This window comes from Myotis davidii, unplaced genomic scaffold, assembly GCF_000327345.1.
Source record: "Myotis davidii unplaced genomic scaffold, ASM32734v1 scaffold642, whole genome shotgun sequence".
NCBI classification, from domain to species: Eukaryota; Metazoa; Chordata; class Mammalia; order Chiroptera; family Vespertilionidae; genus Myotis; species Myotis davidii.
In genome coordinates this window covers 674,555-686,402 of record NW_006293957.1, presented here as the reverse complement: position 1 = coordinate 686,402, position 11,848 = coordinate 674,555, and the positions used below count along the sequence as shown (strand labels likewise).

Sequence of the window (11,848 nt, the reverse complement as noted above, 5' to 3'; positions counted from 1 at the left end):
CAGGCGCAGGAGGAGCCAGGAAGGCGGGTGGTGGTTCTTGTCTCCGGTCAGGGGAGGGCCTTGCCTCCAACGAGGTTGGCCTCGCTCTCTGCTTTACAGATGAGGAAGGAGGAGGCGCAGAGGCCAGCGCGAGTGGCCCCGGATGGCGCTCTGCAGACTCCGCAGCTCCGGGGCGGGTCCGGGCCGCCCTCCCCTGTTCCCTGTGCCTGGCCCATTGGAAGACGCTCCCCTTTGTAGGGAAGGCTCAGGAACGTGGCCGACATCAAAGGAAGCACTTCGAGGAAGAAAATTGCCCCCTGCCCTTCCAGCATGCCACCAAAAGGTGAAGGAGCAGGTATGTCACTCCTGGGCGGTGGGTCCCAATTAGAGGCTCCCTGTGCCAGCTAGGAAATGTCAAAGTGCTAAGGGATATATTTTGTGCGTTTTTAAAAATTGAGATATAGGCCCTGGCTGGGTAGCTCAGCTGTTTAGAGTGTTGTCCCATACACCAAGGTTGCAGGTTCGACCCCCCGCAGTCAGGGCACAGACAAGAATCAATGTCTCCCAATGGCCCTGGCTGGGTAGCTCAGTTGGTTGGAGCATCGTCCTGTACACCAAGAGGTGGTGGGTTCGATTCCTGGTCAGGACACATACCCAGGTAGTGGGTTTGATCCCTACTAGGGGCACATGTGGAAGGCAGATGATCAATGTAAATGCACAAATAAGTGGGACAATGAACCGATGTTTCTCTTTTTTTAAAATTAAATTAAAATTAAGATATAATTCGCCCAGCACCCATTGTGCCCACCCTGAATTTTATTTTTTCAGCCTAGTAGTAAGTCATTGCCTTCGATGGGCTGCCAAGTGTGCTCATATGTGAAATACAGACTGCCCATTTGATGGCTGTTTTTATACATGTATCCCTCTAGGTGTATAATTAGTTTTCAAGTTAAAAGTTTGTTCTTTTGGCCTCACTCATGTTTTCCTTGACTTCCTGTTTCCTAATTGCTCTCCCACACCTGGTAACTGGCCCTGACCCCCTCACAGAAGCCCCCAGCTGAGGGGCGGAAGAGGCCACATTCGGGGGGGGGGGGCACTGTCGTTTTCCTCCTGGTGACAAAGCAAGCTCGCCCCAGGCAGCTGCTGCGACTGAGGCCAGCCAGGCATGGCCTGCTGCCCAAGGGTGATGAGTGCCTGGCGCTGGATGGGCGAGAAGCTGGGGACCCCGGACTGGACTCACTGAGAAAGCACACGTGGACCTGGCAGGAGTGCATCGGAGACCACGCAGAGCGTCCTGGCTCAGGCCCTGGGCCCGGAATGTGGGGCTCCTGTGGACACGGGAGCAGCCCCTCAGTGCTGGGAGACATGGCCACACTTGGCTAGTGTGGGTGGCACAGGAGGGAGCCCCTTGGCATGGGGAGTAAGGATGGGAGAAGCCACAGGAGAGGTGGGCCCCAGGGACCAAATGAACCTTAGCTGCCTCTGAGGACATTAGCAGGACCGCTGGGCACCTGGCGGGCGGGCACTGGTGGGGGCATGGGTGACACCTCTGGGCTCCAGGCAGGTGGGAAGGCGCAGCCCTGCTTGCTGCTCTCTGACGTAAGGCAGCAGGAAAGCAAGGGCTTCTGAGTTTCTGCACGTATGGCCCTGGGAAGGCACCCTGTTCTGACAGGGTTTGCCTGAAAGCAAGCCGGTGCCCGGTGAGGGAGGGCTCACGTGACTCCTGCTCAGGTGCTTGTTGAGACACTGAACAGCTCCCAGGAGTTTTCCGGAATCTCTGGGTAACCAGATACCCTCGCCAGCTTGGGCTGAGGAAACTAATCCCCTGCTGGGGCGGCTGGAGGGCAGCGCGGAGCCCAGACCCCAGGGCTACAGCCGGGAGTGCAGACCTGAGGGCCAGGGCCTCGGCCTCCACATCGCTTTTCTCACCCGGGCGCTCAGGCCGCACCAAGGACGGGTTCTGGGCTCAGACAGCTGGGCCGTCAGCGGGGCCCGGGGACAGTGCTCGGACGCTGGTTGGTTCCAGCCTCGCAGCAAGCGGGTCAGTCGCCGAGGCCATGCTGACTGCGTGCAACTCGGGCTTCATCTAACACAGAACATCCCACTCCGCCACACCCAGGCCCTGGGTGCCCCCGCAGGGAGCTCAGGCCTTGCCCTGGCACCCCTGAGGGAGAGGCCTGGAAGGCTTTTCCCACCTCCAGCCGTGCCAGCGAGGCGCGAAGAGCAGGCGGCGGTCAGTGCAGGCTGAGCACAGGGCCAGGCCACAGGGCATCCGCTCGGGCCTCCCTGGTGCCCAGGATGGAGGTGCAACAGTGAGTGTGATCTCCCCTGGCTCCCGGCAGGCTGAGCAGAAGGATGGCTCAGGCTGACCCACAGGAACCTGGGAGCTGGCACGGCTGCCCGGCCAGGGCTCGGCCATCCCCCTGAGCAGCCCCTGTGGATAGGAAATCGGGGCGGGGGGAAGGGAGGACTGGGAGGGCTACCCTGTGGCCCGGGAGGGGGACCCACAGTGCCCACTGGCTACAGTGGCAGGTGGGGGTGGTGGAGGGATGACGGTTCTACTCCGTCACCCTGTCCCACCTGCTCTCGGTCCCAGGAGCCCCATCTCGCAGGCCCGCCTCTGGCTCCCAGGCCAGGTGGCCATTGGGAGGCCCCTGCAGGGGACAAAACCAGAGAGAGGAGCAGGACTCACCCACGTTCGCTCCCACGCACCCCTGCCAGCAGTCACACTCCCACCGCGGCTCCAGCTCCCACTCATGAGCGCCGTCTCTCTGGCACCTGCTGGCAGCCCAGCCCTGGCCCCACAGCCCCTCCTGTCATCTGCCTACCTGGGCATGGCAGTGTGTCCTGCGGTTGCTCATCTCTGGTTGCCTGCGTCCCACCACCTGTTCCCTGTCCCTAAGTCGTGAATCTCAGCCAGCACCTATCACTGCGTGTGGGACAGTGACCGGTGCAGTCGGTGGGGCACCTATAACAAGCTCCCGGGGTGCTAATGCGGTTGTCCTGCGGCCACACATTGGGAAGCAGGGACCAGGGAGATTTGTATTTCCCTGAAACAATGGGTGACAGAGGTCAGACAAATTGCCCTGTTTAGAGAGGGAGACAGACCAACCAAACGACAGCCACTACATGGCACCGCTGGTGCCGGCCAGGAGGATGCGCAGGAGACGGTGGGTCGCTGGCTCTGGGGACGGCTTCCTTGCAGCTCGGCGGGTGTTGTTTGACCCGAGGCCCAGAGAAGGGGCTGGGGACACAGGGACAGTGTGGATTCTGTGGTCTGAGAAGAGGCCCGCCGGGCTAGAGCACAGGGAGGACTCTTGGACTGGGCTTCTCCGAAGCTCAGGTCCCAGGCCCCAAGCTGGCTCCTGCACCCAGCAGGAGGGCCTGCACCTGAACTTGATCCCCTGGGATGCGGCAGCCCCGCAGGACAGCAGGGGCCCAGCACATAGACACGGAGCTGCAGGCCTCTGCTGCTGACCTGTGCTGTTTCAGTTTCCCCAACAAACCCCTTTCCTAACCCCGTATACCAGGGACACTGCAGTTTTCCCTCTCTAACCCCGTATACCAGGGACACTGCAGTTTTCCCTCCCTACCCCCGTATACCAGGGACACTGCAGCTTTCCCTCCCTAACCCCGTATACCAGGGACACTGCAGCTTTCCCTCCCTACCCCCGTATACCAGGGACACTGCAGCTTTCCCTCCCTACCCCCGTATACCAGGGACACTGCAGCTTTCCCTCCCTACCCCCGTATACCAGGGACACTGCAGCTTTCCCTCCCTACCCCCGTATACCAGGGACACTGCAGCTTTCCCTCCCTACCCCCGTATACCAGGGACACTGCAGCTTTCCCTCCCTACCCCCGTATACCAGGGACACTGCAGCTTTCCCTCCCTACCCCCGTATACCAGGGACACTGCAGCTTTCCCTCCCTACCCCCGTATACCAGGGACACTGCAGCTTTCCCTCCCTACCCCCGTATACCAGGGACACTGCAGCTTTCCCTCCCTACCCCCGTATACCAGGGACACTGCAGCTTTCCCTCCCTACCCCCGTATACCAGGGACACTGCAGCTTTCCCTCCCTACCCCCGTATACCAGGGACACTGCAGCTTTCCCTCCCTACCCCCGTATACCAGGGACACTGCAGCTTTCCCTCCCTACCCCCGTATACCAGGGACACTGCAGCTTTCCCTCCCTACCCCCGTATACCAGGGACACTGCAGCTTTCCCTCCCTACCCCCGTATACCAGGGACACTGCAGCTTTCCCTTCCTAGCCCCGTATACCAGGGACACTGCAGCATTCCCTCCCTAACCCCGTATACCAGGGAGACTGCAGCTTTCCCTCCCTAACCCCGTATACCAGGGACACGGCAGCTTTCCCTCTGCCTGCCTCCACATTAGGGAATTTCTGTGGTAAGAGCAATGGAAGCTGCATGGGGACTGTGATTCCAACAGACCCCCAGCTGATAGGGGCCGCCGTGTAAAGGGGGGGAGCATGGAGAGCGGAGCTGTGTGTGAGTGGCAGCCCCGCTCTCCGCTGGGGGTCCCCAGGAGTGTAGCTGTGCCAGGCACCAGCAGTGGCTCTGGGTGCTGAGGCCAGCCTGCCCTGGGCCACTGGTGCTGGGATGATGGACCCGACCTGCGTGTGAGGGAGTGGCACTAACTGGGGGCGGGGGGGGGGGAGTGGCCTTTGAGGATCTGAAGACCCTTGCACTGGAATTCTGGATGGAGTGGGGCTCATGGGGCTGTTTTTAAATTTGTTTTAAAATAATGTCTTTCATAAGAGTTTATTTGAGCCAAACTGACAACATGATGGAAAGCAGGGTCGCCAGTGCCGTGTCTCAAGGGGGCAGAGGGGCGGAGGGGCGGGTCCGCAGCCCCAGTCGATGCTCTGGAGGAGGCTGGAGGAATGCCAGCATCGCTGCTGTGAGGGCAGGGTGCAGCAAGGACACTGACAGGTGGGGGTGCTGTTCTCTGAGCCATTAGCGTTGCATTGAGGCCTGTGGCGCTCTGGGCACGCGGCCCTCCTGGCAGGCCCTGAGGAACAGCCTGGCCGCTCCACCTGCGTTCCCCCTGGTGTCAGGTTGGAAAGCGGGCGGGCGTGTTGGCCGGAATTGCTCCCCGCTGACATTGGTAGTTAAGTGCCCACATTGCAAAGCCTGCGGCTGGCAGTCCGCATGGGGCTAAAGGAGAGGAAGGAGAGCCGGCGGCTCAGCCTCATGCACCACCCGCGGGCCCCACCCTGTTCCCGAGACCTGGAGCCGCAGGGAAAGCACATCTGAGCCGAAGGTGCCCTGTGGGCACAGCCACCCGCGCCCAGATCGTGGCTCTAGGATAACTGTGAAGACCGGGGACCCCGGAAGGGGAGAGGGCATAGCTCTGCACTGAGCGCAGGACCGGCTCCCAAGTAGGACGTTTCTGGAAGCAGCAGCCCGGGAAGTTGTGCTCAGCGTCCCCCTCTCCAGCTCTGGGCTCCACTCCTGCTGCCTCCGCCAAGCGGGACCGCATGCCACCCGGCTCCCTCCGTGTCGGACATTCCCTTACTTGGGGCAGGACTACAGGCCAGGGGAGCTCCCAGGCCTCTGCCTACTTCCCGTTCTGCTTTACATCTGAACTTCAGTAAAGAAATTTATTAGAAACAACAAGCAAACATGCTCCATGACCCGATCTCCCCATGCCAGGCCTCTTCATATAGATCCTGGCTCATCTCAGCTCCTTCATGCGAATGGTGGCCAGCCTGGTTCCTGCCAGGAGGGGTGAAGATGGGATGGCTCCTGTGGGCTGGGTGCGAGGGCAGGGCACCCTGGGCACAGGCGGAGGCTGGTTCACTTGCCCCCTGGACAGCACTGGGGTTTGGGGTGGAGGCTATTGATGAGCTCCGGGAAGAAAGGGAATGGTCAGAGGGGAGGACAGGGCCTCTGGCCCAGTGTCCAGAGCCTAAGCCTGGAATCCCCTGAAACGCACACATTCACACTGACACACAACCTCATACACCCTCACACACACGCACATTCACATTGACAGAACCTCATACACACACATTCACACACACCCTCACACACGCACACATTCACACTGACACACAACCTCATACACCTTCACACACGCACATTCACACTGACAATCATACACACACATTCACACACACCCTCACACACGCACACATTCACACTGACACCTTCATACATGCACAAACACACACCTTCACACACCATACATGCACGCCCACATTCACATGACACCCTCTTACACACACACACTCATGCTGTCCTCAGCAGGGACCTGTGATGAGGGCAGTCTCACGGAGCAAGTGCGCGTGTGCACTCCCAGCCCCGCTGCTTAAAGGTGGGGACAGGCCGTGGAGCTGAGTCTCCAGGCGGTGACACTCCTCCTGTGTGCGTCACTGCACACGGAGCTGCCAGCCCCGCTGGCTACAGGAGCGGCACCTGGCAGACTGGCAGGAAGGAGCTGGGGAACGTCGGGACATCCTGGGCTCCCGTGCTTTTGGCTTTCCTGTGAGCTCAAGAAAAGACCACCCACCTCAGGATGAACCCTCCCTCAGGACAAAGAGGCCCCCTGGGCCCAACCCGGGAGCCTGGCTGCGTGGCCACCCCAGTCTCACCCAGCAGCACCTCCAGCGTGGACCCCCCTCTGCCCTCCAGCCCCACGGTAAGCTGGGTGAGCGCCTGTGGGCACACGACCTTCCTCCCCTGTTCTGACCCCTCCTTCGGACACAGGGTTGTAGGGAGGAGAGCGGAGAGGCCTGTGCCTTGCTGGGAGTTGTGGGCGTGTCACTGGGCATCTCTGAGCCTGCTCTGCAGAGTGGCCTCTGGAGAGAGCGGGCACCGGCTTTCCTGGAGGAGAGCACCGAGGACGAGAAAGCCTGGCCTGAAGGAAGGGGCTGAAGGGCCACACCTGCCCCTGGCGGCCCCCCTTCCTGAGGAGGGCTGGCTGCCCACGGACCCTCCACAGAAGCAGGCTCACTCTGGGCGACTGGGTTTATCCAGTGAGGGAGGCAGGCGCTAGGTGTGCTCTGCTGCCCCCATCATTCTAGCCAGAGTCCAGTCCACGCCCACAACTGGGGAGGGCCAGGGTACCCTTCGGACCTGGGATGCGGCCTCGGGCCTGGACGGGAGGGGATGGCTCCTGTAGCCACAAAGGCCAGAGCAGGATGGAGACTGGACCAGCCCCGGAAAGGAGTTGGGGGGAGGCGTCTTTAAATCTCTTCGCACTGGCCTCCCTGCAGATACCCAACACCTCCATCTGTGCCATCTTACCCAGTTATACCCGGGTGGGGGGGCAAGCCTCTTCTCGGAGGCCCTGGAAAGGGGGTCCGCCCGCTCCACCACCCCCGAGCCGAGGGCCTGGAATACCACTGCTAACTGCTTGAGCACCTGGAGCAGCCTCATACAGCAGAGAGGGGCCACCTCAGAGTTGGCTCTGCCTTCTCCCCACGGAAAGGTAGAGGCATCCTAGCCATGTCCCGTTGCCAGGCGTGTGCCAATCTGTCTTTCCAGCCTCCACGGGTGATTGGAGCCCTCCTAGGAGCCCGATGCCCTGTGTCATGTATGAGAGTTTGGGCTTGACTGTAGGGAGACCCGCATTTCCATTGTAGCCAGCCCCTTGCCAGCTGAGTGGGGGAGGGACCCTGCACGGTGAGCTTACGGCTCCCGCCCCGCCCTCTGGGAGCCCTAACCCTCTCTTCAGGGCGATTTGAAGATGACAGGATAACATGATGCCCTGTTTCTCCGACTTTCTCCAGGCAGCCGAGGCTCAGGCTGCGGCCTGGGTCTCCTTCCCCACCGTCGACGTTCCAGCCCACGCCCACTACACCCTGGGCGTAGTGATCCTGCTGGTGGGCCTCACAGGGATGCTGGGCAATCTGACAGTCATCTATACCTTCTGCAGGTGACTGACTGGTGGGGTTGGGGCCTGGTCACTGAGGGTAGCCTGCCACGCAGAGAAGGGCAGCACATGCAGCATTCTGCCAGGGCACCGTTGAGCTCGGACAGTGAGGCCAGGGCTAGGCTCTCAATGGTCTCAGGCTCAGGCCTCAATCTTTAAGCTCAGGGAAGGGCCCAAAAGTAGTCCAGGCAGCTCAGTGGCACGTGCCACTTCGGCCCCGGGCACACCCTCTGCATAGGTGACTGCCCCTAGGATACTCAGTCCCTGCCCATTCTGCCCTGCCGTCAGCTCACCTCCACCATCCCTTGCCCCAGTGGGCATCCTCCTTCTGCCTCAAAGAACAGCCCTGGCACCAGGGCCCCGAGCCCTCCAGCCCCTCAGCCACCCCTCTTCTTTCCACACCTGCCCTATTCACAAGCTGAATGGCCAAGCCAGGCAGGCAGAGAAGCAGAGCCCTAGCTCCAGGCCTCCTAGCTGAGGTGCCTGTGGGCCTTTGAGGACCTGAAGACCTCATCTCTGTGAGCCACACGTCTCGCCTGCAGAGCGGAGCTGTGCTTTCCCGCACAGTCAATGCAGTGTCGCAGCCCAGCAGGTCTGCTTGACTCCTGCTGTGCCGCTGGCTGCGTGTTGTGATCTGGAGGGAGCCACATCGCCGGAGGGAGCCTCATCACCAGCGGGAGCCTTGGTGTTCTCATCTGGAAAATGGGAGTGGGGAGAGGAGGGCCTGCCTGTGGAGCACAGCGCAGCTCCGTTGCCCACGGAGGGAGGAATGCAGACGCAGCGGTGCTGAGCAGGGCCCGGCCCTAAGGCCGGATGGAGGGGTGAGGAGGGTGCCTGCGGAAGAAGGATGCACAGCTGGGCACAGGGGAAGAGAGAACTTGGCCGGGAGGGGCTCCGAGGAATGAGTGTGTCTGAGGAGAGTGTGGGGTCAGGCACAGGGAGTGTGGAGGGTGAGAAGTGGACACCACAGCCTGCTCCCAGGCGGAGCAGCGGCTCAGGGCCTGCTCCCCGTTTCACTCTGCACGAGCCGCCCTCGGAGGCAAGGCTCTCACTTCTCAGCCTGCACTCTGAGCACCAAAGCTGCTTGCTAGGCAGCCGGCTGGCCCAGCGGCTTCTCTATAGTGCACACGTATGCGTGTGTGTGTGTGCCTCTCGTGTGCACAGGTGCGTGCGTGCATGTAATTGTGTGTGCGCGCCCGTAGTGGAGGGGAGCTCCCCAGCAGAAGCGCCTCTGACATGTCGCCCTCACAGGAGCAGAGGCCTCAGGACACCCGCCAACATGTTCATCATCAACCTCGCCGTCAGCGACTTCCTCATGTGCTTCACCCAGGCCCCCGTGGTCTTCGCCAGCAGCCTCTACAAGCGGTGGCTCTTCGGAGAGGCAGGTGGGCACGCGGGCTCCTTCAGCGGGAGGGGGAGGCTGTGGCCAGGGTTCCCAGGGCAGGGTGCCCCGGTGAGGAGGGGACTTCCTCTTTCTTGGCAGAGTGACTAGCTGCCCTCAGTTAGCAACAGGGAAGGCTCAGGCTCCAGTCCTGAGACCTCCGCCAGCCTCCGCCAGTGCTGCAGGGAGGCAGGGCGGAGAGGGCTCAGCCTGCACTGCTTGAGAGGTGAGGACAGGAGCCAAGCACCTCTGCCCCAGACCCTCACTCCCCTGCTTCTGCTGGGCTCCCTGCCCAGGCTGAGTCGGAGCTGTGTCCACAGGCTGTGAGTTCTATGCCTTCTGTGGGGCTCTCTTTGGCATCACCTCCATGATCACCCTGACGGCCATTGCCCTGGACCGCTACCTGGTGATCACGCGCCCGCTGGCCATCGGGGTGGTGTCCAAAAGGCGGGCGGCGCTCGTCCTGCTGGGCGTCTGGCTCTACGCCCTGGCCTGGAGTCTTCCGCCCTTCTTTGGCTGGAGTAAGTGGGCTGTGGGAACCGGGGTGGGGGGAGGTAGTCTGGGAGGGCGTATTCAAGGGCAGGTCGGTGGAGTTGGGTTGGCCAGCCGGCAGAAAGGGTCCAGGCGGCTTCCTGAGCCTCAAGGCAGATGAGCCTCAGGAGGCCTGACTAACAGCAGGGAAACTGGGGCTGCATCACAGCTATCAAAGATGACCTGGGCTCCCATCCCTGGGCACGGAGGAGCCCATGTGGTTCCTGGGTGCGAGGAGGGAAGCTGAGTTGGCAGTGAGTCAGACAGGCAGGGCTGGGTGTGAGGCCTCAGCGGCAGGAGGGTTAGCAGCAAAGGCAATGGCCTTTCCGGGGCATGACCAGAAAGCGGGCTGAAGCCGGGAGGAGTAGGACCCTGGGGCTCTGGTGAGGCCTCTGCTCCACTGGCAAGGATGGGCAGCCGTGGGCTTTGCCAGTTGGCTCTCACTGCACTGGGCCGGCTGGGCTGCGGCCAATGTTCCGGGACCCCAGGCTCCACATCCAAAGCCCCTGCTTGGTGGGGAGCCTGCATCAGCACTGCCCAGATGCTGAGCTGCCTGCCCGGCCTCCCAGGTGCCTATGTGCCCGAGGGCCTGCTGACCTCCTGCTCCTGGGACTACATGAGCTTCACGCCAGCGGTCCGCGCCTACACCATGCTGCTCTTCTGCTTCGTGTTCTTCCTCCCCCTGCTTGTCATCATCTACTGCTACGTCTTCATCTTTAGGGCCATTCGGGAGACAGGCCAGTAAGAGCTGGGCTTGGAGGAGGGGTTGGAGGGGAGGGGGCCATGCTCCTTCGCTAGAGGCTCCCATCTGCACCCACCCCTGGGGCACCCAGCTCCAGATTGGCAAAGACAAGCTGAACACCGGTGCTTGTGGGGCAGGTGCCTAGAGACCAGCACAGCCTGATGCCCAGAGAAGTCTCAGGAGATGGGGACTTCTGAGGGGGGCTATTAGGCATGTCAGGAGGTCTGGGGGCAGGGGGCGGGGAGCAGAGAAGACACCGCAGGTGGAACCCAAGGAGGCAGCTTAGCTGGATGCAATGGAGAACTTTTGGGGTGTCAGGGCTGCCTGCACAGGCCAGGACCCTGGCACCCACTGCAACCCAAGTGGGGTCAGACCCGGACTCTGCATCCTTCCCAGGGCTCTCCAGACTTTCGGAGCCTGTGAGGGCCACAGTGAATTGCCCCGGCAACGGCAGGGGCTGCAGAATGAGTGGAAAATGGCCAAGATTGTGCTGCTGGTCATTCTTCTCTTCGTGCTCTCCTGGGCCCCCTACTCCACTGTGGCCCTGATGGCCTTTGCTGGGTGAGCAACAGCGAAGGGCTGCGGGGCGTGAAGGGGTGAGGGGATGAAGGGGCTCTGGGGCAGGTTCTCCCTCCCTAGCGCAAGCGCAAGCCAGCTGTGCTTACCCTGGAAGTCTGCCCCAGCCTTCTCCCCTGCCGTGAGATGCTCCCCTGCTGGGCCTGCCTGGTTCCTGGAGGCGCTGGGACATGCTGGGTTGGGCCTGAGTGCCTGTGAGGGCTGCGGGTGCTGCAGGAGCCCTGGAATCCATGGCTCTCCCTGAGGCGCTGGGTCCTTCTCCACCTGGCACACAGCCAGGGCTCCTGCTCCTCTCCTGCCCTTATGGCAAGAGTCGGGGGGACTCTGACATTTGCAGCAGTGTGGACTCAGGCCAGACTTCAGAAGCACTTGGAGGCAGAGAGAGCTCTGAACCCTGGGAAGTGGTGGGTGTGTGATCTCCGTGGACGTGGACCTCCTGTGAAGTCACTCTCTGAGCCAGGACGGCTGTGGGCATCAGGGCTGGGTGCGGTGTGGGAAGAGCTGAGCAGAGACCAGCGTCACTGGGGGTGAAGAGGGTTTATTGCTGGCAGCACAGGCTCCAAGGGACAGTGAACCGCCCCCCTGGCACAGCTTCCTCCCAGACGCCCTCTCACTGCTCTCCGGGTGCCCCTCACCTCAGATCAGAACTTGCCCTGGCATTGCAGTCCCACCCCTGGGACTGACTGGGCCCAGCTGGTTTGGGCCGGGCTGGGCTGTGCCTAGGGCCTGGC

At 61.8% G+C, this 11,848-nt stretch overlaps 1 protein-coding gene and 1 pseudogene across 1 annotated transcript in view; one reads left to right on the top strand and one right to left on the bottom strand.

The window, feature by feature from the left end:
- LOC102775268 overlaps window positions 1-2,840 on the bottom strand; it is a 34,155-nt pseudogene extending 31,315 nt beyond the window's left edge.
- A 3,546-nt stretch (window positions 2,841-6,386) lies between these two features.
- OPN4 (opsin 4) overlaps window positions 6,387-11,848 on the top strand; it is a 9,667-nt gene continuing 4,205 nt past the window's right edge. The window contains exons 1-6 of the mRNA XM_006767920.2: window positions 6,387-6,651; window positions 7,745-7,890; window positions 9,139-9,272; window positions 9,589-9,789; window positions 10,369-10,540; window positions 10,938-11,102. Of these exons, the coding sequence (XP_006767983.1) occupies window positions 6,529-6,651; window positions 7,745-7,890; window positions 9,139-9,272; window positions 9,589-9,789; window positions 10,369-10,540; window positions 10,938-11,102 (941 nt within the window). The 5' untranslated portion in view covers window positions 6,387-6,528. The remainder of the gene's footprint in view (window positions 6,652-7,744; window positions 7,891-9,138; window positions 9,273-9,588; window positions 9,790-10,368; window positions 10,541-10,937; window positions 11,103-11,848) is intronic.